The 24,983-nt window shown below is 40.5% G+C and overlaps 2 protein-coding genes and 1 long non-coding RNA gene across 4 annotated transcripts; all 3 read right to left on the bottom strand.

Annotated features, from left to right (window-relative positions):
• Nucleotides 1-3,734: 3,734 nt before the first annotated feature.
• Nucleotides 3,735-12,940, bottom strand: arhgap19 (Rho GTPase activating protein 19). 2 transcript variants are annotated; one of them, XM_056371115.1, is made up of 12 exons: nucleotides 12,859-12,940; nucleotides 11,395-11,669; nucleotides 10,713-10,793; nucleotides 10,173-10,382; nucleotides 9,734-9,960; nucleotides 9,381-9,467; nucleotides 9,068-9,133; nucleotides 8,239-8,445; nucleotides 7,982-8,089; nucleotides 7,695-7,808; nucleotides 7,462-7,563; nucleotides 3,735-6,991 (listed from the first exon to the last, which is right to left on the bottom strand). In XM_056371115.1, the coding sequence occupies exons 1-12, from the start codon at nucleotides 12,900-12,902 to the stop codon at nucleotides 6,935-6,937; spliced, it is 1,578 nt and encodes a 525-aa protein (XP_056227090.1). In that variant the 5' UTR covers nucleotides 12,903-12,940; the 3' UTR covers nucleotides 3,735-6,934. The 2 variants fall into 2 exon arrangements, with proteins under 2 accessions (XP_056227090.1, XP_056227091.1); XM_056371116.1 differs by lacking the exon at nucleotides 3,735-6,991 and adding an exon at nucleotides 7,016-7,102.
• A 1,434-nt stretch (nucleotides 12,941-14,374) lies between these two features.
• Nucleotides 14,375-18,056, bottom strand: LOC130165954 (uncharacterized). Its single transcript, XR_008827075.1, has 5 exons — nucleotides 17,578-18,056; nucleotides 17,152-17,231; nucleotides 16,676-16,778; nucleotides 15,973-16,005; nucleotides 14,375-15,422 (listed from the first exon to the last, which is right to left on the bottom strand). It is a non-coding gene; the product is annotated as an uncharacterized LOC130165954 (long non-coding RNA).
• A 1,627-nt stretch (nucleotides 18,057-19,683) lies between these two features.
• Nucleotides 19,684-24,391, bottom strand: LOC130165761 (B-cell receptor CD22-like). Its single transcript, XM_056371123.1, has 9 exons — nucleotides 24,032-24,391; nucleotides 22,683-23,021; nucleotides 22,349-22,558; nucleotides 21,877-22,140; nucleotides 21,448-21,708; nucleotides 21,116-21,203; nucleotides 20,929-20,986; nucleotides 20,555-20,647; nucleotides 19,684-20,448 (listed from the first exon to the last, which is right to left on the bottom strand). Exons 1-8 carry the CDS (start codon nucleotides 24,099-24,101, stop codon nucleotides 20,567-20,569), a joined length of 1,371 nt encoding a protein of 456 aa, XP_056227098.1. The 5' UTR covers nucleotides 24,102-24,391; the 3' UTR covers nucleotides 19,684-20,448; nucleotides 20,555-20,566.
• Between the last annotated feature and the right edge of the window lie 592 nt (nucleotides 24,392-24,983).

Raw genomic sequence — 24,983 nt, 5'->3', positions numbered from 1 at the left:
TCTCTCTCTCTCTCCTTGTTTCTGTCTATCTCTCTCTCTCTCTCTCTCTCCTTGTTTCTGTCTATCTCTCTCTCTCTCTCCTTGTTTCTGTCTCTCTCTCTCTCTCCTTGTTACTGTCTATCTCTCTCTCTCTCTCTCTCTCCTTGTTTCTGTCTATCTCTCTCTCTCTCTCTCTCTCTCTCTCCTTGTTTCTGTCTATCTCTCTCTCTCTCTCCTTGTTTCTGTCTATCTCTCTCTCTCTCTCTCTCTCTCTCTCTCCTTGTTCTGTCTATCTCTCTCTCTCTCTCTCTCTCCTTGTTTCTGTCTCTCTCTCCTTGTTACTGTCTATCTCTCTCTCTCTCTCTCTCTCTCTCTCTCTTGTTTCTGTCTATCTCTCTCTCTCTCTCTCTCCTTGTTTCTGTCTATCTCTCTCTCTCTCTCCTTGTTTCTGTCTCTCTCTCTCTCTCCTTGTTTCTGTCTCTCTCTCTCTCTCTCTCCTTGTTTCTGTCTATCTCTCTCTCTCTCTCTCTCTCTTGTTTCTGTCTATCTCTCTCTCTCTCTCCTTGTTTCTGTCTATCTCTCTCTCTCTCTCTCTCTCTCTCTCTCCTTGTTTCTGTCTATCTCTCTCTCTCTCTCTCTCTCTCTCCTTGTTTCTGTCTATCTCTCTCGTCCACATGCGCTCTCCTCCCTTGGGAAGAGCCTCAGGCTGCATGGACACGATGAGAGGAGAGACAGGGGGAGGAAGAGGGAGAGAGAGAGAAGAGAGGAAATCGTGATCAGGCTGGAGCATCCGACCGGGAAGCTCCAGGGGGAAAAAAAAAAAAGTGAGGACGGAGGAAAGAGAAACAATTTGTGGAGAGACGGAGCAATAAATGTGAAATAAAAAAAAAAAAAAGGCGCGCGGGGAGTTCTGCTGTGTGTTGGATGTGATAATGTTTTCCTGCCACGGCTCAGCGCCAAACCGGCACCAAGCTGCAGGAACTTGGGTTGGTTCAGGGGGGGGGGGGGGGGTCTTATGAGACTGGCATAACTGGGATGCCATAAGCTGCCACAGAGCTTACTCAGAAGTCTATTATGAATTCACTGGCAAGGCTTTGAAATTCAAATGGAGCCTGGCTGAGTTTTTCTTTTTTTTTTTCTTCTTTTTAAATCTCCACAGAAACGCTGGCTTCAGCTTTTGTGATTGCCATATTACCAAGGAAAAAAAAAAAAAAAAAAGAAGAAGAAGAAGAGGAAAAGAAATAAAAAAAAAAAAAAATCTGAATCATCCGGGACACGGTGGAGAAAAAGCCACCAAAACGTAAATGTAGTGCACAGAGCAGCGCAGCCACTACGTCTTACAGTTGGGATTAATTGCTTAACCTACAAAACATCAAAAAAAATTAGTGAGAAATGAGCCAAAAAATAATCCAAAATCCCCAGAGGAAAGCTGCAAATCCTCACATTTCAGAGGCTGGAAGCTACTTTTTTTTTTGGGCATTTTTTGGTAGATACATTTTTTACCATTTATAAAGAAAACATAATATTCTGTCACAGTCACCAAGTAAATGTCCAGCACCGCAGAACTGTAGATGAATGTGATTTAAACAGATGTGAGCTGCAGCAGGACGAAGACGTTCAAGGGGCTTTGCAAGGTGGAAGATTCATGGTGGATTCTTTTGTTTCTTCGGTGTTTTCATCTTGTCTGTGGCAGTATTTATCACCACAGTGTGATTTTTTACAGCGCATCATGTGGTTACGTGGAGAGTAATTAGATTTTCTCTGGATAAACAGATTTGATTTGGGCGTTTGTTTGCAGTGTAACGAGCAGCGACTCCGGGGCAGAGTTTACCCAGCTTTTTATTTACCAACCATACATGAGTGATTATTGCTCGTGGCCTCACTTTGTCTTCTCCCCGCAGACTCGGTGTGACAGGTTAATTTAACCAGGCGCTCCTCAGAAGTGATGGAAAACAAATTGGCCACAGGCGGAGCCCGGCTGCCTCCTTTGTGCGGCTGAATTGAATGAGTCATTCGGCGATAATCTGCAACAAAGGGAGGAACGAGATGTTGACATCTCCAGGGGGGTGGACCCCCTTATTTCTGGGGGCCATAATAGCTTTCTGAGGCATGGGTGGGTGGGGACGTGGGGGGGGGGGGCGTCTGAATTGATTTCTGGAAGGACAGAACAGACGCTTTTGTCTCGAGCAGTCACCTTCACATTTGGAAAAGTCCCTGCATCTAAATATCATTTGGCACCAAAATTTCTAATCTCGCAAACGAGAGAAGATTTATCTGTTGACAAAATTAACAACGTCAATAAATATTTCAGGAGGTTCATTTGATGAATTTGGCACCAGCTTCGCTCCTGATGTGATTTTTTTTTTTTTTTTTTACAACTTCAGCACACAAAGAAATATTTACACATCCAGCTGCTTCAAGTGCAGGTGAGAGGGGAAATATTATTATGCACCAAACATTCATGGGGCTGAAACGATCAACCCATCTGTCTGCTGACATCCAGTTAATTGGCAACTGATTAATCACACATTCATCCGTTCTGCACTGCGAACCCTTGGAACCACACTCACAGTTTTAAACCGTGTATCTGTGTTTAATCTTAATTAAAGTTGCTTGGATTAGAATTTGAATTTGCACTAAGACTAATTGTTGAAGTTTAGCTTCAACATATAAATGAGGAGTTTAGGTAAAACGTGCGTCTGTGACGCTGAAGTGAAGGTGAAAAAGGTGCAAACCTCAAAATGGCTCAATGAGAATTCCTGAGCTCGATCATTGTCCCGTTCACCATCACATCAACGTTTACCTCACTGATCCAAGTGTTTACTTAGATAATCTCATCTTTTATCTTTGTGTGTTTGATTAAGCAACAGACTGAACTTGAATAAAAGCCTTAAAGCAGTTTAACTGCAGGGGAAATGATTAAAGAACCTGTCACATCAAAATTACTTTCACAGTTTATAGATATATTTATAGTTATAGATTCAGTTCATCAGACTGAAACTTTGATTAAGTGTCTTTGCTCTACATCCTCCAGAGACGTGAATTCTTTTAATACATCAGCAGAAGCAGGTTTGGAGGATTACGATACAAACCAAATGCGGTGCGCAGCCTTCATCTGCTCCAGGCTCATAAACCGACCTCCCGTCATCGCAGCGTTTCAGCCGACACTTGATTTACTTCACCTGTTCTCAGGTGACGTTAAAGGATTTACAGGCTGAAAGCTGCTTCTGTCAGTGAAGTCAAGAAGGACGGTGTGAAAAAACCTGCCGAGTCCCTACCAGCTCCTGAGTCACTTCACTGCCTGACCTCTGACCTCTGAGCTTCCTGGAGGGGGGGGGGGGGGGGGGGGACAGAAAGATTTTCTCTGTGAGCATCAATAAAGTATGATGAGTATCACACCACTACAACAATCACAAAGAATTAACATGGTAAACAGAAGCTGAAACTCCATCACAACAGAAAAACAATATTTAAGAAAACTCTTATTCTTATTGTGAGACGTAAGGACCGAATATAAAGAGTTCAGCTCCTGGTAAATGACACAACACACATCTGTGTTTGTCATGGAGAAGCTCATGAACTTGGTGTTAGTGAGAGTTACCGTCACACCGGCTCAACCAGCCGCACTCCTCTGTTGGCCAATAGCTCCCTCTAGTGAACACACACCAGCACTACATCCATGAAGCCTGACAGTCTGTTACTGTACATGGTTTCTGACTGACAATTATATTTAGTGAAAAAAGAAAAATACAATGGAAACAGCCGAGACGTTAAATCAAATATAACAACAGGCAGTCTGTAGGAAACATAAAAAAGGTTTTAATCCGAAGCGGACCATTCGCCAAGGAGTTCAATGTACAGGGTTGAGTTATTTTACACTAAAATACAGAAAACAAACAGGGAACCACAGTTTAAACCACACGGCGCAACAGCCACCGACGAGTTCAGCACAACACTGGAGGAACTGTGCAGAAGACAGAAGTTTTAACGGTGAGTAAAACTGACGTTCCTCCTGGTCTCGTTGACCCACATCGACAGAGAAGAGGTGAGACTCAGTGAAGAGACGAACTCATCGCAGACGCAGAGAAACGACAGGTTTCACATTTATGTAAAGGGAGAAAAAAGAAAAAACAGACGTGTAAAAAACACTGACAGACTTAAAATTACAAGGCTCTCAGGGGCGTTTTGTGTTTCCAATATAAAACAATATTTCACATCATTCAGTAACTGCTCTCATTTGAGCAACAGAAGTAAAAAAAAAAAGATTAAAAAAGAAAAAAAATTCCTTAAATTTTGCTTGTTTTGTTGCTAAATTCCACCGACGTAAAAAAACATTTTTGTAACGAACAAATAAATACAAGAAAATCCAATTTAGCTCTGCTTTAAAACTGGTTTATGAATCTGCAGAGAACTGAAGAGGATGAGGAGACGAAAGGCTGCTTCTCCGCTGAGATGAATTCAGTCAAAACAAAACACTTTATAAAACAAAAAGCTCTTCTTTGTTTCCACCTGCACCCGACAGTCACGTTCAAACACCTTCATCACTTTCAACAAACCCATCATTACAACATCCACAACACCTTCAAAACAGGATGCACCGATAACATCAGGAAAAAAAATCAAAAAAATTTACTAATAAAACTAATAATAAATCAATGAGCATAAGCCACATGTTGCTTATTAGCAATAAGAGCAAAAACCTGTGAGATTCCTCTATCATCATTTTCAGATTCTATAAACACCAGGAAACACAGAGCTGGTTTGGGTTCAGCGCGATGTTGCCGAGGTGTCACTGAGCAAGGCACCGGCCCAGCGGCTGACCTTTGACCTCCCTGCGGAACGTGAAACCGGTAGCGGTGCATCTGTACTCGGTACGCAACAAACTGAGCAGACATCAGTTAAGTCAAGCCATGAGCTGAGAACAGCACAAAATGACACAGTACAAAACATTTAAAAAGGGGCATTAAGTAACATTTCTACTTTCTGCAATGCAAAAAAAAACCCCACAATGCACCTGTGTGAATTATAGGAAACTGCATTGGTTTACTTATTCTTTGTGAGGTGTTCATGTATTTGAATCACAGTTTTGTAGATGTTTACTGTATTTAATTAAGCAACAGATTTCAGAGATGCACTGAAGAAGCTTATTTTGTGGAGAAACATGTTTATATTCAGCACAGTCTCTCTGAGGTTTAATTTACTACTTTAATTACTTAATGCCCCCTTAATCACACATAATCCGAAATAAAATCCTGTCACTGTTGTTTACATAGTTCGGGATGACAGACGCTAAAATCCAACATTAATAGCTGTAACAGGCTGTTAGTATATGATGTGTTCAAAACCGTCTCCTGTGCTATTTTACTGACTCATGCCTCAACAAGAGCATGGCCTCTTCTTAACACATTTGCCCTTAGATACACGCGCACACACACACACACACACACACACACACACACACACACACACACACACACACACACACACACACACACACACACACACACACACACACACACACACACACACACACACACACACACACACACACACGTTAAGAAGAGAGGACCTCTCTGTAACAGATTACTGCTCATTTCCATCAGAGTAAATACTTACAAAAACACCCTTTAAACTTTCATTGAAACCACCAACATAACAAATCTCTCAGCCACTTTTGTTTAAGACGAATGAAACCTCCATCACCAGCTGAAGTAAAAAAAAAAAAAAAAAATGGTAATGTCACATTTCATATTCCATAGATTCACAAACAGTCACTGGTTTCATAAAGAGAGCAGTAAAAATGATCATTAATTAAATCCTGTATTTCACATCAGGATGAGTCATTTGCTCACTGATTCTGGATCAGCAGCAAAACACCAAGAAGTTTTCACCCAAATGAGTTAGAATTTATCCCACATCACAGTTCCCAATGAGAACAAACTCTAAAAACTTTAAACACACACACACACACACACACACACTCACGGTACAACATGTAAACATATTCTACACACTACAGCAGACTGTAAGCTCAGATAGCTAGTGGTCAAAGACTCTGATACAGTAGCCAATAAAATAAGGTTCAAGTGATAACTGAACACACGCAGCTCTGAGCCGGTGAAGCCAAACCAAAGCAAAGTCAGGCAGAGCTGAGCGATCGTCCCCAACAACAGAGCGCCACGCCACACCATGAGTATTAATGCTTGTGTGAGTTGCTTTACAACATGTGCTTGTAGCAGATCATATAATGCGAACGTGTGATTGTAAATATGTTAATTTTTCACTTGTCAAAATCCATAATACTGTGATTCTCATAATTGGTCATATCGCTCAGCTCTACATCCACTCTCATCACATCTGATTTCCAAAATAAAACAATCAAAAATGAATAAATATAATGTGTCATTTGCCTATAAATCCCTCGGACTGACTCCCAAAGTACCTTAACAACTGCAGTGACTGCACACAAACACAGTGGAGTCACTGTGTGGTCTAGAATTAAAATAAAATAACTTTACAAACATCACCATATTCTTAGAGAAGTAAAAGCCTGTGGACCCTTTGATTTAATGTTGTTGATTTTTGCTTCAATCAATCAGATCAGAATCACTAACAAACCAAGTTGCACATAGTAAAAACATCACTGGGATTTTGGAAACTTTAGATAACGTATACCCATTGGAAATAAGTCTGATTTCCTTTATATTATTCGTGCTCATGTTAAGTCATCTAACATAAAAGCTGCAATGGAGGATTTTATTCAACTGTTGGCATCAGTTTGTAAAAACTCAGCGAGGACAGAGAGTTCCTGATTTTGGTTTGGCTCCTCTGGCTGAAGCTAAAGCTGCTTTACATTAGTCACAGTTATAACAGACTCACTACAATGAAAACACAATGATAAACATGAGGATTAATAATATTAATACTGCCCAAATCCAGTCTGACGTGTCGGGTTTTACACTGAGATCTCCTGAGCAGGAGAGAAACACATCCTGGACACAGAGGGAGAGTCCTGCTGAGAGATTATGGAGGGGGGGTGGGGGGGGTGGGGGGTGGATGGAAGAGTTTCCCAGTTACATATGAACGCCGACAGCCGTGACAGTCAACCATAGTGTCATGTGACCTATAAAGTCACCAAAAAATATAAACAAATTAGCAAATTAAGATTACAAATTAGAACCAAGCGAACCCTGGTGTGTTTAGGACACTTTTATAGATCTTGAGTTTGTCTTCTTCTATTGTAGTTCACTTTGTTTTGCCATGTGGACTAAGGGAGTTAAGAAGCTCATGTCAAACAAAAGAGAAGAGGAAAAATGTAGGTTACCAAATCTACTTGTGATGTCACTGTGGATTCTGTTTTCAAGTCGTACTTTATTTGGATATAGTGAATATTCAAAAGTAATTAAAATGCAGCACAAAAAAAAAAAAAGGTGATTTTTCCGATGTCAAGAGAAGAAGAACGGAGGTAAAACTGTGTCGTACCTTGGAAATCCTCAGAGCTTTGCCGTCAGTAAAAGTGAAGTCTGGATTTTTGACTACCAGCCCGGCCTTCCCCATCACAGGACCAGTTAATGGGCTGTTCACCTGCACACACGCAACAAACACAACAAAATAATGCTGTTATTTTTGATAGCAGGACAGAATTGCTTTGAGTGTGGAGTGTGTAAAACAAAAGATATTAAGTGCATTAGATTTTCTCAATCTAAGAGTGATACCCCTTGAAGGATGACGTTCTCTTTTCCAGGTTTTCTTCTGGCTCCGGTCACAGCGTCAGGGGAGATGTGTCTGACCCGGCGCTCCGCTGTCAGCTGCTCCCCACGAGCTTTGCGCTGTCGCCAGGTGTGAAAGCACAAATCATAAAAGATCAGGTCAGCGGAGAAAATATGGAACCGAATGTTTATTTTAATTTGACAAGTAATTTAACTTATATATTATTATATTTGATGCCACTTTTGAACTGGTTTCTTTGACTTGTGACTTTCCACATTATGGAGCTCCATACCTTGATGAGGCCGCCAAAGGACCGTGAACGGGGGTGTTTCTTGCTGGGAGCTGGGGGGCCCTGGCGGTGCTCGTTGGTAGGCGTACCTGAGGTCGTCTGTTTGACCAACTGCACACAGGGAAAAAAAAGCCCATGTATAGTTTAGATCGTTAGATATTTAACACACAAAGGGAGCTGCAGAGGAGAAGCAGAAGAAGCTTTATGTTTTCAGCTCAACCGGCCGAGCTCTAGGACAGTAAGAAAACCCTGAAGTGAACCTGTCGGACGAGTTTCTTCTTCTTGGCGGAGTCTGGCATGTTGTGGTGGACGTGTCTGAAGAGCTCCTTCAGGGCCTCTTCTGTGTACTGTTGAGCTGGTGACTGGCACTGCTCCTGAGAGCCGGGGCCCAGAACGGCCGTCCTCTTTAGGGGCAACACAGTCCGCTGAGCAGGAGAGCTGCTCGCCGCCAGCAGCTCCAGATCGTCCTGAGAGAGCGAACAGAGCAAGTCAGGCTGTTAATCGCCACCATCATCAATGTTAGGTATTATTACTCTTCTTTAAAAAAAAACATTTTTGGGGCATTAATCTACTTCTCAGTTCACTACATTTGGCATTTCTAATGCAAGATTATCTTCTTTAAAAACTGGATTTGACTGTGAGCAGAGGAAGGAAAGGTAATGAACATATTGTGTGTATTATTTTTTTTTAAAGGAGGGGAATGAGGACAAACTGATAAGCAAAGGGTTGTTGGGTGAAGTGTGCAGACTATTGTTTATTAGATGTATGTATATATTTTTATTTTACATTACATTTACTCATTTGGTAGACGCTTTTTATCCTTAGCCACTTACAAGTGAGGGACATCACTAAAGCTTCAGTGCAGTAGGAGACCTTGGTGTAAGTACTAAGTACTACATCTATTTATTAAGTGCAAAGAGATCAAGTAAAGAAGTGCACTGAAAGTTCATAGCAAGTGGTAGTTAGGCGTGTTAGGAGAGGAGGTGCTCTCAGACGAGACAAGTTTTCTTGAAGATGGAGATTGACGCCTCTGCTCTGATAGCATCTTATTTAATGATTTATTATATATTTTCCACAGAATCCACTAACCTTGGTCTGAAGAACCTTGGTCCCAGTAAAGTGCACGCGGGCGTATTCCCGCAGGTAGACTGGAGCCTGAAGAACAACAACACATGTTATTCGTTCACAGTTTATCCATTAAAACAGTCACATACTATATTTGTGAGGCCAAATTTGTTTCTGTGTGTGGTTCTTAGAGTGTTTCCAGATTTAGTGCATACTGGATAAATAACCTACATCCCTTTTTTTTTTTTTTTTTAAATCATTTGAATGGTCGTGTGTGTGTGTGTGTATGTGTGTGTGTGTGTGTGTGTGTGTGTGTGTGTGTGTGGTCAATAATCACCCTGAAGAGTTTCTGTGAGTGTTTGATGAGGAATGCCATGCTGTTGTTGAGTTTCTTCAGGTTGTCCTTTAGGTCACCAGCTGTCATCTGGAGCAGGACAGAAAAGAAGTCAGAGAAACAACTCACCACATAAAGAGTTTTTTGACCACTATGTGACAGAAAGATCAAAAATAATCTCACTTGAAGTAAGTTTCATCAACGCCCAGTCGCAGTCTTTCATATGCTACAAGTAGTGTAATGTGTAATGTGTAACTGACAGTACTTTCTGGCGGTTTAAAGAGATCAAATGCAATTCAATTTAAAAGGTGGATGACTAGCTGTGGTAAACTCCTGTTAAAAAGTGCAAATCTTACATGTCTGGGCCACAGGACATGCGGGGCAAACATGAGGGCCAGGTTGAAGGCGGACATCTTGTTCTTGTCCTGCTGCTTGGCAGTGTGGTAGAGCAGGTCCAGCAGCAGTTTGAGCAGTGAGCGGTTAGCCTGCGGTAGCAGCAGGAAGAGGAGCTGCAGCGCCTCGATTTGACGCTCTTTGTTGGGTATCGCAGTCTTGTTGCCTTGATCGTCAAACAGAGTCATATCTGGGAGAGAGGTGACGAAGGAGGAAGTAAAGTCATGAATGGATTAAAGCCATGAATGGATTTACTAAATCAAAGAAAAAGTATAAAGCATTCCAGCCTGTTAGCCATATCTCAGCGACATAAACCTTTAAAACATCCTTTTGCACTTAAAAAGATTCAAATTTCTGCATATTTGACATCTAGTATTACATAATGTGTATGTGCATTCCTACCAGCTATCTTTAGGTGTGCGTGGAAGTGTCTGTGTGTGAGCAAGGGCTCGGGCAGCTCTCCCAGGAAAGTCTTGAGCAGCGTGGCCACGTCATTGGGGTGAAAGTCTCCAGACTCCAGGTCGACATCACCTCCGCTGTTCAGGAGCTCCTTCAGGGCCTGCTGCCGAACACTGTTCCCCGGCACTCGGAACAGACCCTCCACATGCAGATCTGAGAACGTAAGAGCAGGTGGGGATCAGAAAGTAAAACTTCAAGCTTCAGGTGAATCAGTTGAGTCAATTTATTTTTGTGCTCACTCATTCTTGGAATTTGTTTATTGTTTATTTTCATTAATTAGGACAACAAAGAAAACATGCTATTCCACACACTGCCCCTGCTATCCACACTGATCTGTGATAGTGGACCGATGCTGCTCATTGTTGTTCGTTTCTTTTCAACACCAGCAGGAAGGTGCTGCTGTTAGATTTGAACGGCAGTGCAGTAAGTTTTGCAAAAGTAGCTGTGATTAAAGAATCAGAGGATCTTATTTGGACCACTTACTTTTGCTGAGGTACTCAATGAGCTGGTAGATCTGGGCGATGCAGCTTTCTGTCAGTGGGGTTCCAAACACAACGTCTTTATCTGTGAATGTAGCAGGAGAGATGAGAGTGAGCGATCATTTTAAAAGTTGCTGAAACACCCATCAGGGAGACTCTGCTGCGCGCTCGTTACAGTAGGACAGTCTCATCACAAACACAGACGCAGCAGCACAGGCTAAAAACAGACAATGCTAAAGACCAAGTCTGATGAGATCTCATCCACCACATGAAAAAACACATTGGTACTTGAGATGAATAAACAGGCTACACAAGAATCTGCGAATACAGACAGTGGAGTAAGCAGGAATGCGAGCAATATGGCAAAAAAAGAATTGAAAGAATGAAAAGGACTTGACGGCTCTCACAAAAAGGCAAACTGTCTTTTACTTGCTTGTCACAGTGACTAGCCTTTATTTTATTTTTTTTATTTGTAGATCATACAAACAATTACTAGTTTACAACTGGATATCAGTTGGATGTCATATGTTTGTCATACATTAACCCGCTGTGGATTTACGGACGTTAATGATGCTCTGTTCTGCCAAATGCTGCAAATATTAATGTATATACAAAAACAGAACCATATTAATTGTGGCAGTTAAGGCTAATGATAATTTCTATATGTCACCTTGCTGACCTCTTACCTTTGCGTTTGAGGAAGTTGAAAGAACGAAAGAAGCCTCCATTTCCACCTGTCGGGGTCTTAGGGCCCTCCTCACCGAGGAGCTGGGAAAACTCTGTCCCAGGAAGATCAATCAGGCGAGTAATGTTACTAAGCACCAGCTCCAGGAAAACGTCCGGGCACTCATGGCGGAGTTTCTCCACAAAAAAGTCTGGATTGAAGATGACTGGTGGTCGGCCGGCACGAGAGCCCCCCGGGGATTCCTCACGATTGATCACCATACTACACACTGTACCTCTGGGGTGGGAGGGAATTAGACATATTGTAGATGTAGTTACCTCTTTGTATGTGAGAGAAGATCATAGGCAAGTTATGATTAGGTGAGAACCACAGGCTGAGAAGTGCTGCTTGAAGGATCTGTGTATGCTTTAACTACTGGTGGAGATCAGTAATTAAGAATAGATAGATCAATAGTGTTCTTTATTAATCCAAGCCTAAAAAATTGAGACTTATGATAATGATATAACTATACTATGCGCTGGATATACACTACAATTGTGGTAATATAATATACTATAATTCACTGTCCATTAGTACAAGTCACTGTATATATAAAGCTGTATAAACCTTAAAAGATCAGATTAATCTGATATGTGACAGATGTGATAATGTGATAAATGAAAAGGAAGACAGAGCATGTCTGCACTGTTATCCAGGCAGTCCCTACACTGAGGAGAATCATTGTACAGAGCGATGGCAAGATTTGAATCTGCATAAAATCAATGTCTTTATCAATTCATCCTCCTGGTCCTTTGAGTGTTAAGTCAATATGTTTATTGTGTGCTTGCTTGAGATTTCTCTTTGTCCTTAACAAAGTCATAGGTCTCACAGTTTGTCTGCATCAAATCAGTTTAACACAATACAATTCAACACATATTTTTGGAGTTTTATGATAATAGTTGAACCCATTGTTCAAAAATGGTGCTGTTATGGACGTCATTATATTACAATATATTACCCTTATCTCCTTCCACTTCTGTGTAGACACTGGGGGATACTGTGACACCCCCATGATAAACTACAACCTCACCTCAACCTGCACCATTAACCTAAACTTGCTACATTTTATTTAGCTAATGTGTTGTTAGCATATGTGTATGCCAAATCAATATCTCCCCCCGCTAACGGTACTAACGCTCAACTTGTTTCAGAAATAAACGTTTAAATAACTACAAACAATGTCTTGCCACCAAGATGTAGCCAACCTAACGTTAATGTGAATTTTCGGCTTTGTTACGATTACGGTTAAGCAGCTAAGTTAGCTAACGTTAGGTGACAGCCCTTGTCAATCAGTCTCACTAACGTAAATGTTTACCAGCTTAAAATCTCACAAGTTCAAATTTAGCTGTTAGTAAAGCAAACTCTCCGTCGATGTAAATATCATTAAAAAAGAAAAACATCAATATCCGTCTAAATTCGGTCTTACCTTCTATTTTGAGTGTTTTCATCGACATCTTTCCCCGCAGCCATGTTCAGTTTGAATCCTCCGCTGTTTTCCTCCGGGCCCCGCCCATCTCGTCAACCATTGGTAGTTTGTCGAACGTGAGCGTGACGCAACGGCTCTGATTTGCATGCACGCTCACTGCGATTGGTCGGTTTGAATTCACAGGCTTTGTCAAGAGGAAAACAACATCTGTATGCAGTGACGGCTGCTGGCTAAATAAACCTGCAAATATGCAACAATAGCAGCACCACTTTTAACATCTTATTTCATCACAATATTTTACTTCAAGGTTACACATTTAAATTTTAGATTTTCTCTCCTTTCCTGTTCACCCTCCTTTATTATTTTCCCTCTCTCTTTTATAAGCAAAATTATAGCAAACAGGTTAGATGAAATATAACAATGATACAATTTGAAGCTGTAACAATGGTCCGTGCATGAATTTTAATTCTTCTGCAGTTGTTCACGTTGTATAATGGCCGGTTGAGGGGTATTGCCTAATTTCATTGTCCTGTTTGTGCTAAGTGTAAATGTATGATGACGTTTGTGAGCTCGTTCTTTATTAGCAGATGCTGCCTAAACGCTGTTAACGCTTTGCGTGTGTTATTGTCCCACTGAATGAAGACGACAACTTGTATAATAATAATTGAACAAGGAAGTGGAGAGCCGGAAACAGAAACAGATCGTCTTCAAAGTAAAGGTTGCACATTCTGAATAAATATGCTGGCTGCAGCGGGCAATTTAAGAAGAGCTAAGCTAAATAAACAAACTGTGTATATAATTAACATAGTTCATAGGTGTTATAGGGTTTTCCTGCGAACCCAAAATTGATCGGGAAAAACTTTCCAATATCAAAACAAAAACTGGAACTACTATAATATCTTATGATTCATGTATGTAGCTATTCATCAATTTATTTATATATTAAATGAATTTCCCAGTTGTGGGATAAATAAAGTTAATCTAATCTAATCTAATTAATTTGAGTAAGGTTTCCTAATCTGTTAGTTAGGGTGAACATTAAAGGCTATACAGTATGTGTATACAGCGGGCGTGTCACTCTCTCACACACACACACACTTGCTGTATGCAGATTACCTTTCATTATTATTTATACAGGTGGTGGGGAGAGGTGAAGGGGTATGCTCTATATATAGTTGGAACATAAAAGGTTTAGACGTTTAGCACAGTTTAACCCAACCAAAATGACTGAGGAACAGTGATAAGTCTATAAATGATGTGGCAGCCTAATAAATGTAGAGGAGTAAAGCATCTCAGTGATGTATAATAAACCAGACCAGCTGACAAATTAAAGAAATAACCAAGATAAAGTGTAGTAGTAAGGTGTTGAGCCAAAACAGCTTCAGTGGTTGTTAAACTGGGCTGAGAACTGGTGACTGAAGGCCACAGCATATGATTCACATCATTTTCATCCTCATCAAACCGTTCAGGTCACTGGGAGTGACTGGTGTGCACATTAAACACATGGACCCAAAGCGCCATTTAACCATTTATTTTGTTCAGGAAATTCAGCAAGGAACTGATGGATGGATGGTTCCTGCAGTACAACAAACAAAAGTAAATACCTTGCCATGCATACAACAAAGATAATGAATCAATGGCAACTAAAACATCTTACATTCTTAATGCATCCAAAGGAAAACAATGAATCTCAAACATTAACCAGGGTTCTGCTTATCCTGTTAACAAAGAACATGATTAAATGCAGGATCCAACTTTACTACTTCTGGTTTATAAATTACAACAATTTGCCTTACTAACAATTTCCAGGTCAAATAAACTCATAAATTAAGATTCATTGAAGGTAAACATAATTTGAAAGAAAAAACAATAATTAATATCAAACTAAGGACATTGGTTTCCAGCAACCTACTGGTGTGGCAGCATGGTCTCTAACAAAGACACCCAGTTCTTTTGTAAACTCCCCTATACAATCTCCTCCCCTGTCCTCCTGACAGGCGACTCCCCACCCTCCCAGTCTGACATGTCGGCATGAGATTTTTGAATAATAATAATAATAGAGTAAGACACAATTTAATAGAATATATACTGTCCACTATCTCCTCAGCAGTTAGTCCGAGAGCAGCTGCTGAACATAGCGAAGCATTTAGCAGTTAAAGAGACAGATTTCCCTCAGGAGCTGGTGGAGACCAAACACAGAGCTAAAAGAGAGGGAACACTGGACTGAGATCATCATGAGACATCAGGCGAATAATGATAATGAATAATAAACAGTGTAAATTAAAAGTTGAAGATATAAAATGTAGTCCTGTCTTCTCTTCATCTCTTCCCTCCACTCCTCCACAGTCTTTCCACCAACAATCACAGTGAGGTCAGTGTCAATCCTTCTGGGTTGTCCACACTTGCTGCAGATGTATGACGTTGGCTGCCGGTGGGTTTTTCCTCCAGGCAGCGGCTCCCGCTCCGCCACAACATCTTCAGGCCGCCTTCCTCTTCCTGTAAGCTCTGGTCCTGGTACATGTGTCCAGGCAGAGGAGGTGGATGAACAGAAGAGGGGAGCTGTGCTGGAGAGAGGGGAGGACCAACAGCACAAACCTGAATTTCTCCTGTAGATTTATTTTACAGGTTTACAAAGGTTGATTTACAACTAGAAACATTGGAATTATTTGTAAGCATCACTTTACAAGCTCAAAATCATTTTGACCCTAATTTGAGCCTGGGTACACGTACAGCTACAGCCAGCTAACTAAAACACATCTCTCAGCATTAAACAGGCTATTTTACACCTTACATTTACATGGTTGTGGTTTACCTGGTAGTTTACTATTTGTGGAGCTTTGTTCGCTGAATTGAAACAGTCGTTACTGAGTAGTTCCTCATTACTCCGTCACAATAAGTTCCTTAACAAATCTGACACAGCAAGTTTCCAAGTATTTTAATTGTAATATTCAAGACATATTAATTATCACATCAAAGTTGTTTTCTGGTGCATTCGTTATGACGACAACTTAAATGTAGTAAACAGAATATCATTTTAACTCATCTTAAACGTTTACCTATGATCTGTGTGGAAATGCAATTACACAAAATACAAACTGCTTTTAACAGACTTACCATTTCTTGCCCGAGGTGGATTCTGCCATCCCTCTGAAAACACAAAAGGAAAAATAAGGACCTGTCAACCAGCTGCTCTTTTCACTATGAAATGTTTTTGAAGCAGTCTAAAGACTTCAGAACATAAAAGATGTATCAATCATCCATTTAAACCTCATTTAGCATATACTGTAATAAAAACAAGACTTTATGAATTAATCTGAACAAATGATACATGTACATGTGAAGAAGTTCTAGGAGATTCATTTTATTTATATATATGTATATACACACATGTATAGACAAAAATTAGTGGTGAGGCAACACAAAGACACTGGAAGAGGAAGAGCTTCTGTGTACACATGCAAAGCACAAAACTAAATGAAAATAGGATCTGAAGTCTACTTGTAACCTTCATAAACTTGCAGATTTATGAAAGCAAGGGGATACTGCATAACAACATTATGAAGAGGTGATGACATTATCACAAAGGCAGACTCAGAAGATAAGGTTTATTGCCAGGTAGGTTTTCATTTACAAGACATGACTTGGTGTAGTATCCAATTAACATTCACAGGAAATAATAAAAGGTAAAATATTGCAACACTCAAATATAAATATATAAAACAATGAAAACGATACTACACAACTATGTACAAAAAAAAGGGCAAGATGTGCAAAAGATCACAGTATAGACAATATCTATCATGTGCAGGGATAATACCTCAAGGTGTTGCTGTAATGTGGTTGTTGATTGATGAGGCCAGATGCAGAAGAAAAGGCAGGTGCTGGTCCATCATTGGTGAAGATTAGACTGGAATTCTGGTCTTGATACAGACAAACATGTGATAGGACAATTTGTTTAAATCATACAAGCTCTTTACATTCAAACATGTTAGGTTACATCTTGAGATAAATATGAATATGCAAAAATAAACACAGTACGAGTATTATGAAATGTAATTGCAAGAAAATGAAGAGTAAACAACTAGAGGTATAACATTCAATGGACACACACACTATATAACCAACAAGTTCAGTAGTACAAATACAGATATACTGTAAAATACATACCAATATAGGCAGTGGTATATTCATTATTAAGAATCAGCAGTATGAACATGTTTACACTGGGTCTGTTTAATCACAGTGGTATAGACATGTCTTTCTTTTAAAAGTGAATGACAGCATGTTACTCACCTAGACCCTCCTCACTCTCTGGACTCTCTGCCGTTGGTGAGACAGGTGGAGGCGGTATTGCATCTGTACTGGCTCAGGTCCTGATAAAGACAGAGGGATGCTGAAATCTCCTGATAAAAATGTAAAGACCTAGTGCACTTTCAATCATCACTGATCTCCTAACAGTAATGTGAAGTGGTTACAACATGGTGAACCGATCGATGTGTATTCACTCGGTCTACTGGCCCCATACAATCTCACGTTACAGTCATCAGTTACAAAATGAGCCTAAAGTTACTGACGTCATTAGCTGTACAACAGCCGAGAGCAACAGACACAATCCTAGTAACAACATCAATATCACCACCTGAAATGTTTGTCGGTGCGGTTTGTCAGTCGTTGCACTGATTATACTTTTAGCTAAAGGCTAACATTGATGCTACTCACCGGGCTAACAGGAAAGTTGCGAGCTCGGCATCAAACCGCATCTCTTCACTCTCAGGAGCTTCTCCAGCGGTGGAAAACCACATCGAGATTTACTCGTGTCGCTTCTTTTCTTTGCCGTTTAACGTGGTTTCTTGTCGGGAGCGGTTCTTCGGGATGAAGATGAATATCGTCTTTTAGGAGGTTCAGCCACTCCTGTGCTTCTGTGATGCTAACTTCAAGCTATGCCGGAAGTCGTTCTTCTTCGTGGGACTGAGAGCAGACTTGACGCGCCGCTGACTCACACAGCGTCTAGTGTCACAAAGTGGTATTACAACACAGGACAGGTCTGGGCTGGCTGGTGCGCATGCTCATTTCAGTAAATAACTCTGAAATACAACAGATTGAGATCTCGATAATGACATCATCTCGTCGTCTCCTTCACATTGATCGTGTTAATTCATTTTTTGAACATTTTAAACTAAAGTTCTGGCCACATCTTATATTGCACAACCACCAAAGCTGACATTTAAAATTAAAGCTACATGTTCTTTGCCCACATTGTAAACCAACTTAGTTTTGACACTTGAGTTAAAACAAAGACGTTGAGCTAAACTTGACTGATATTGACACATTTGATGCATACAAAACATATTTTGGTTTGCTTTTATATGCTCGGAATATAAAACACAATCATGTCTGTAATTCTAACCAACCCAAAAACAAAAGAAGCAGCACCCCTGTTCCTCCTGTGTCCAACAGTTTTTTCTAAGGGTGTGACGCACATCAGAATTTTAAACCTAGCCCAGTCCCCAACAATCACTACCAGCATCTCAAACCAAATCACAAATTACACACAAATGTTCACAAAGGAGATACAGAGGAGAGCTGGCTATCATGTTAGCCTCCAATAATGATGTGCGGACCCGGCTCTTAAACTCTCTTCCTCTGATGCTTGAAAGGTTGCAGCTGTGGTGAGGACTGGTAGGATCATTGCTGCACCAATAGGAGAAGCCGGCCGTAGAGTCAGAGGCTCCTCCTCTCTGCTCTGACCAATCCTGTCATGGAGTCCGCGCAGCCTGATTAACATACAGACAAAACACACTTTAAGATCCAGGTGACTGTGCTGCGCTCAGTTGAACATATCTTTATATCATGTAGAAAGTTGAAAAAGAAAGAGCAGAACTAATGACACAATTACAGAAGATTTCTCCGGTAGAGGATAACACTGAAAGTACTAGAAAATCCCTGGAGAACTTTTGAATGTTCCTGCTGCTTGGTGCGTGAACTTCTTTCCTCTCGTTTCAATCTGCACAAAGGACGTTACCTTCAGTTTCATCCATGTCGTAGAGACTCATCCTGACACTGACCTCAGTCACTGCAGGTGTCCCTCAAACAGCCTTTTGAAGCTGTCACGACTGTCCAAAATAACCTCACACTGATGGTTTCAAACACAGATGTGCCCCCACAACCACAGCAAGACATGTACACACACATGCACATGTCCTTACAGAATTGATCTGTAATAAAGCTTTACCACTATATCCCCATATAGACGATCGCTTCTAAGATCGAACTTTTATTACCTACCTTACCTCCCGATAGCAAATTGACTCCGCACTGGATCCGTCCTGGAGGTATCATCGACAAAGCCGGTCCGGATCGGAGTCCACTTGCACGGCGGGACAGCTCCAGAACGGATCAGGATTACGGATCCAGACCACATCCGTATCCGCTCATGAAGCAGCTCATTCGACCCGGATCCGATTTGGACCCGTTCATGAAGTGGTTAACTCGGTCCAGACCCGTTCTGGATCTCTTATTCAAAATGGCTCATCTGGCTAAAACTAGCTGCAGGAATCTAAAATCCAGCTGACCAACACCTGGATTGCTCTATAAAAGCTTAACCAGTTTAAATGTAAGAAACTTCAACCTGCAATACAGAAAGAAACTGGAAGCAAAGGACAGAATTCAAGCTGTTAAAAATACATCCAACTTTGTTCCTCTTTACATCATTTACATGCAGAATCCAGTAGATTGAACTTCAAGTGAAGAAGAAGGCCTACTGTAACTTGTGGTTTATGCAAAGGTAAACACAGTGCAAGAGAGACGACTTAAAGAGACAGAAGAAAAAGACATTTTTTTATTTCTTCCTCTGTGTTGGAGAGAGTTTTCTCTCTCATCTCAAAAAGATGCAAAACAGTCTCCTTCAAAACACAAAGACAGATGCAAGAAAAGTTAACATTAAAGAAAGACACATCAAAGAAAGATTTAAAATGGAATAAAATAGTACATTCAATGACGATTAATGTTGTAAATGACATTAAAATATAGAAAAAGAAAAAATATATAATGATAAAATAAATCATTTTCATATCAATAGATTAAAATGTATGTAGAGGACACCATACAAGAACAACAGATTATTGTAATGAGCAGGTAAGGCAATAGAAACAATTCAAAAATGAGAATGAAAATAGATTCATAACTCACAATAAAGCAGCTGTGATAATAAAAACTGGTTAAAGAAAACTCAGGGAAGAAAAAGAACCTGATGGAGATATTGTATACACAGACAGAAGAGGAACTGACAGTGGAACTGGTGTATTATCAATAAAATATAACTCTTTACTTACATCTACTGGCAGCATTTGGAAACTACAACTAGATGAGAAGAAAAAAATTCCCTCCAAAAGGTGAAGCAACAAAATAATGAGCTACAATTTAAAGGTATAAAGAAGAAATGTGAAGGACCAGATTCAAACTTTGTCTGTCTTCATAGCTGCTAAATAAAATAATAAGATGAAAATGAACAGAAAAATCTTTAAAGCTGGAACCAATGTTGTTTTACTTCCTGTTTCCACCAGGTGAGTCCCACCTTTGCTTCAACATCATCTAAAAAAGATCACATGAAACCTGTGTAAAGTTACAGTTGTAATTATAAATCTGGAGTCTGTGTGTTATTGATCTATTTCTTTCATTAAGTGTGAGAGGCTCTAACCTGACTGTAACTTCACACCAGGTCTTCCTGCTCCTCTGGTTCTTGTGTCTGTGCTGCAGTGGTGCTGTTCTCATAACCAGGACAAGAGTCTACCTGATGGAGAGAGGTGACAAAATGACACTCACTGGACCTCATTCATCACACCTGCATACAATTACATTTTATTATTAGGTTTTTAATCCTGTTTAAAACTGAATCATGTGATGAAATGTGATGTGGTCAAATACTTTACTGGTTCATAATGAGAAAGTTGTATTTTAAATATAAATTCACTTCACATCTTCTTCAGTTTCCAGAGCGTTTATGAGCCAAGTTATAATAACTGTGATACAGAGTAAGTTGTGTAAGTTTTGTAGGACCTCTCTGTCTCTCACCTCCATCATCTTTACAGCTTCATTTGGTTCAGAGTTTAAACTCAGAGTTTTCTTCTTCCTGGATTCAAACCAACAACAACTAATACAAGATTTAACATGATGAAATTCATAAAACCAAAAACTACAGGAAGTTTGAAGAAGAAAATAAAAGAGCAGCGAATGAACTGATGGATTTTTATTGTTTTACCTCGTCCACAGACTCAAGACGACCAGTGGAATCAGCATCAGGACCACCAGAGTCAACCTGATGATATTAATCATTAATACTGATTTACCTGGAGAGTGAGACCAACAGAGAGGAGACATTAGCAGTAAGATTAGACTGATAGATCAGTTTGTCAGGTGATGCTGTCAGTCAGTCAGTCAGTGTCGTCCATGTTCAGTATGATGGAGGTCTCAGTACACAGCTACAAGAAGTCTGGAAATCCTCAGACTTTCTTTGCATCAGTTAAAGTTTCTTTATGTTAATGAGCTCTAGTGCAGTAAACAGGTGTGTGTAGATGAATGTGTGTAACTCACCTGCTACAACAGTCAGATTTAAGGTGGAGTTACGACGTCCTCTGGTGTTCTGGGCTTCACAGTAATAATTCCCACTGTGTTCAGGTCTGAGGTCAGTGATGGTGAAGATCTGTCCTGAAGCTTTTGGTGAGTCTTCATTCTCCTTGTACCAGGTGTAATTAGCTGCTGGGTTAGCATCACTGCTACAGGTCAGATTCACTGAACTGCCCTCCACTATCTCACCAGAGGGACTCACTGACACAGAGAGAAGCTTTGGAGCATCTGGAACAACAAACATTAACAACATACTTTAACTGCAGAGCTACATATTTTAATGAGTGACAGTTAATAGTTTTGTGTATGGCAACATGAGAAACATTATGGTTGGAAAACATAGTTCTGGTTACTAATCAGCTTTATATAGATTTTAAAATAAACTGCCTCACTCACATTTTACATCAATAAAGATGTGTGCTGATCTCCTCCTCCCCATCTCATTCTCAGCTGTACAGTAATACTCTCCAGACTCAGAGGGCTGGATGGAGCTGAAGAAGAAGAGCTGTGGTTGTTGACTGGGAAGTTTACGGTCATTCTCCTTGTACCAGGTGTATTTAGCTGCTGGGTTAGCATCACTGCTACAGGTCAGATTCACTGAACTGCCCTCCACTATCTCACCAGAGGGACTCACTGACACAGAGAGAAGCTTTGGAGCATCTGGAGGAGGGAATATGAGGAGAAGTTAACATCAACATGAAAATGTGTTTTATTCTCATTTTAACTTTAAATCAAGGACGACTTTATAAAGTGGAAGTGAATATTATTGAGTCAGTTTATACAAAGGTTGCTCAAATATTAGACATAAACTGTGTAGTGGAAGGTTTAAGTTTAACATTGTATTAGTGACACTGTGGAGTAAACTCACACACTGGAGGGGAGCGGTGATCCTCATGTCCTTTAAGAGCACAGGAATAGCTGTTGTCATCATTAACAGAGACTCTAAGGGAAAATGTTTCCTCCCTCATTTTCAGTCCGTTCTTGTACCAGACATATGAAGGACGATCAGCTGCTTTACAGCTGCTGTGACACTTCAGCTCTGTCTGGGTTGATGATCTTTCCACCAGCACCTGGAGGTCTGGACATGTGACGAGAGAACAGACATTAACTGAACTAGAAAAGTACAATCAAAGCAACACACGCAGATTCTCAGTAGTTAATGATTGGAACCAAATTGATAAATATTCCAGTGAAAACGTTACCTGTGACAGACAAAGTGACTCCAGGTTCACCTGTATATTTCCCACCTGGTTGGTTTGTTGTGAATTTGAACTTGTACTCAGCTGAGTCGCTCTCTCTCAGGTCTCTGATTGTCAGAGTGCAGTCGTTCCCTGTATGACAATCATACTGCACACGACCTGGATACTCCGGTTCATCGTCACTAAATTCAGTAAACCAGGGAGTTTTCTCAACTGTGGTATCAAAAGCACCTATTCTGGATGGGGATCTGTAGCTGCAGTGTATTTCCACTGTTGATCCTTTAGAGGCACAGATGTGAGTGTGAGGGTAAAACACTCCCCAGTCACTCTGACCCTGTATCACTGTAACACAGAGCACAGCAGAAACCACAATCAGATTCACGACAACAGAGAGAAACTTTATGGAGGTTCTTCAACATGGAAACCTGCTACATGACTAAAATACATTTGTAAAACTACTTGGCTCCAACACTTCTCACTGTGAGTTTAAGACAAAGATGTCTGTCATGTTGTTATATATTGTTATATATATGTTGCTGAGGTAAAGTCATGTTTTTCTCCTATGGTCTCTTCCTTTTTATTCACTTTTAAACTCATGATGTTAATAATGTTTCTGGTTTCTTGATGTAGTTGCTGTATTAAGCCACAGTGAACACAGACATGGAGAAGTCCAAACAGAAAACCATTGGACCTGTGAATCTTAATGCAGCTGTAATGAACAGTGTGAGAGGAAGAAATTATTATTATTAGAGTGTGTGAAACTTGCTTGTTTAGTTTCCTCTCTGTTCACTCTGTGGTCAGGTTGGTGTTTAGTACGTATGTATGTATGTATGTATACCCACGTGGTTGCTACTATATGTGATAGTAGATCAGGAAGAGCAGGTCACTGTTGACCATACAGGAAGTGGAAACATCACACTGACATCAAAGAGTAACAAAATTAACTGACAACTGTTTCCTGATTTTGAGCCTTGGTAGATGTGATCTTGTTCTCTTAAACAGAATGTACAGACATTTGTAGATTAACTCTTCAGTTACTGAATCCTTCAGATGAACCACTTACAGCTCCATTTATACAGTTAATTCAAACAGCACAAGTCTTACTGTGCAATAACACTCACCACTAACATGCTGAGGTCAAAGATACTGAGAGATGCTGCATGTGTGAAAACACTGAACAGATCTAAGGACTTTGGTTTAACAGCACAATAAAAAAACAGCTAAACAAGTGATGAGAGAAAAATCACATTAGAAAAACAACATTAACTGCACGTTTATTTATTCATCCTGTTTCAGCTTGTTCTCAGTAAGTTTACTGAACGTCCTACAGAGTAAATGTAGATGTACAGTACCTGGTACAGTGAGGAGGAGGACGACAAATCCACTTGATGCTGCTGTTAAACTCATAGCTGCTCCTCTCATCTCTCTGTGTGACTCCAGAGACAATCAAACAATCAGCTGATAAATATATGCAAGAAATATCAATCTTATCAAAGAACCAAGTCTCGTCTTACAAGAGAGGAAGGTGATGTTCCTCTGTGCAGAGGACAGAAGTCAAGCTGTTAAAAGAAGACGATTCCTTCCTCTTTACATTATGAATATTCATGAGGTCAGTACAAGTCTGAGCTACAGTCATTTAGTCGTCTTACAAACTACTGCGGAAGTCCTGAGAGGCAAATGAGAACTTAAAAACAGATGAAAAAAAAAGGTTTTCAAAGATAATATTTATAAAATTAATTAATTATTTTTTCATCTGTGAAAACAAGTGAAATTAATATTGTAATTGATGTTAAACACAGTCAATGTTTCTAAATATATAATCATTGTGTGTAAGACACATCTTCTGGATGCGCTGGGACACGTCTCCAGTGATGTTCCTGGGTCATCGGGTGTTTCGGGTCTTTCAGCATCAGACACCTTCGCCCAGGTGACCCAGCCGGGGTTGATCAAGCCCCGACTTGTGTCCCAGCAGCAACCGTCCACGGATCAGCCCTCTTAATCCAAAGCCAGCTGGTGGCTTTCTCTGCGGCTTCTCTCACAGATCGAATGGCCCTCCTCTTTGCCTCTCCTGTAACGCCCAGTTGGTTGAGGACTTTGCAGAGTGAGCGTCCTGCAAACCCTCTACAGCCTCTATGGCCTCACAGTTCGTCTTCCAGCCTCTGTCCCGGCACTTCTCCACCAGCTCCTGGTACTTTGCACGTTTCTTCTCATTTGCTTCTTCCAAACGCTCTTCCCAGGACACTGTGACTTCCAGCATGATCAGTTGTTTTGTCGCCTCAGAAGTGATGATCATGTCTGGCCGGA

Source organism: Seriola aureovittata, chromosome 3 (genome assembly GCF_021018895.1).
Source record: "Seriola aureovittata isolate HTS-2021-v1 ecotype China chromosome 3, ASM2101889v1, whole genome shotgun sequence".
Lineage (NCBI taxonomy): Eukaryota > Metazoa > Chordata > Actinopteri > Carangiformes > Carangidae > Seriola > Seriola aureovittata.
Note: the sequence above shows the minus strand (reverse complement) of the source record. Positions and strands in the feature narration are given on the sequence as shown.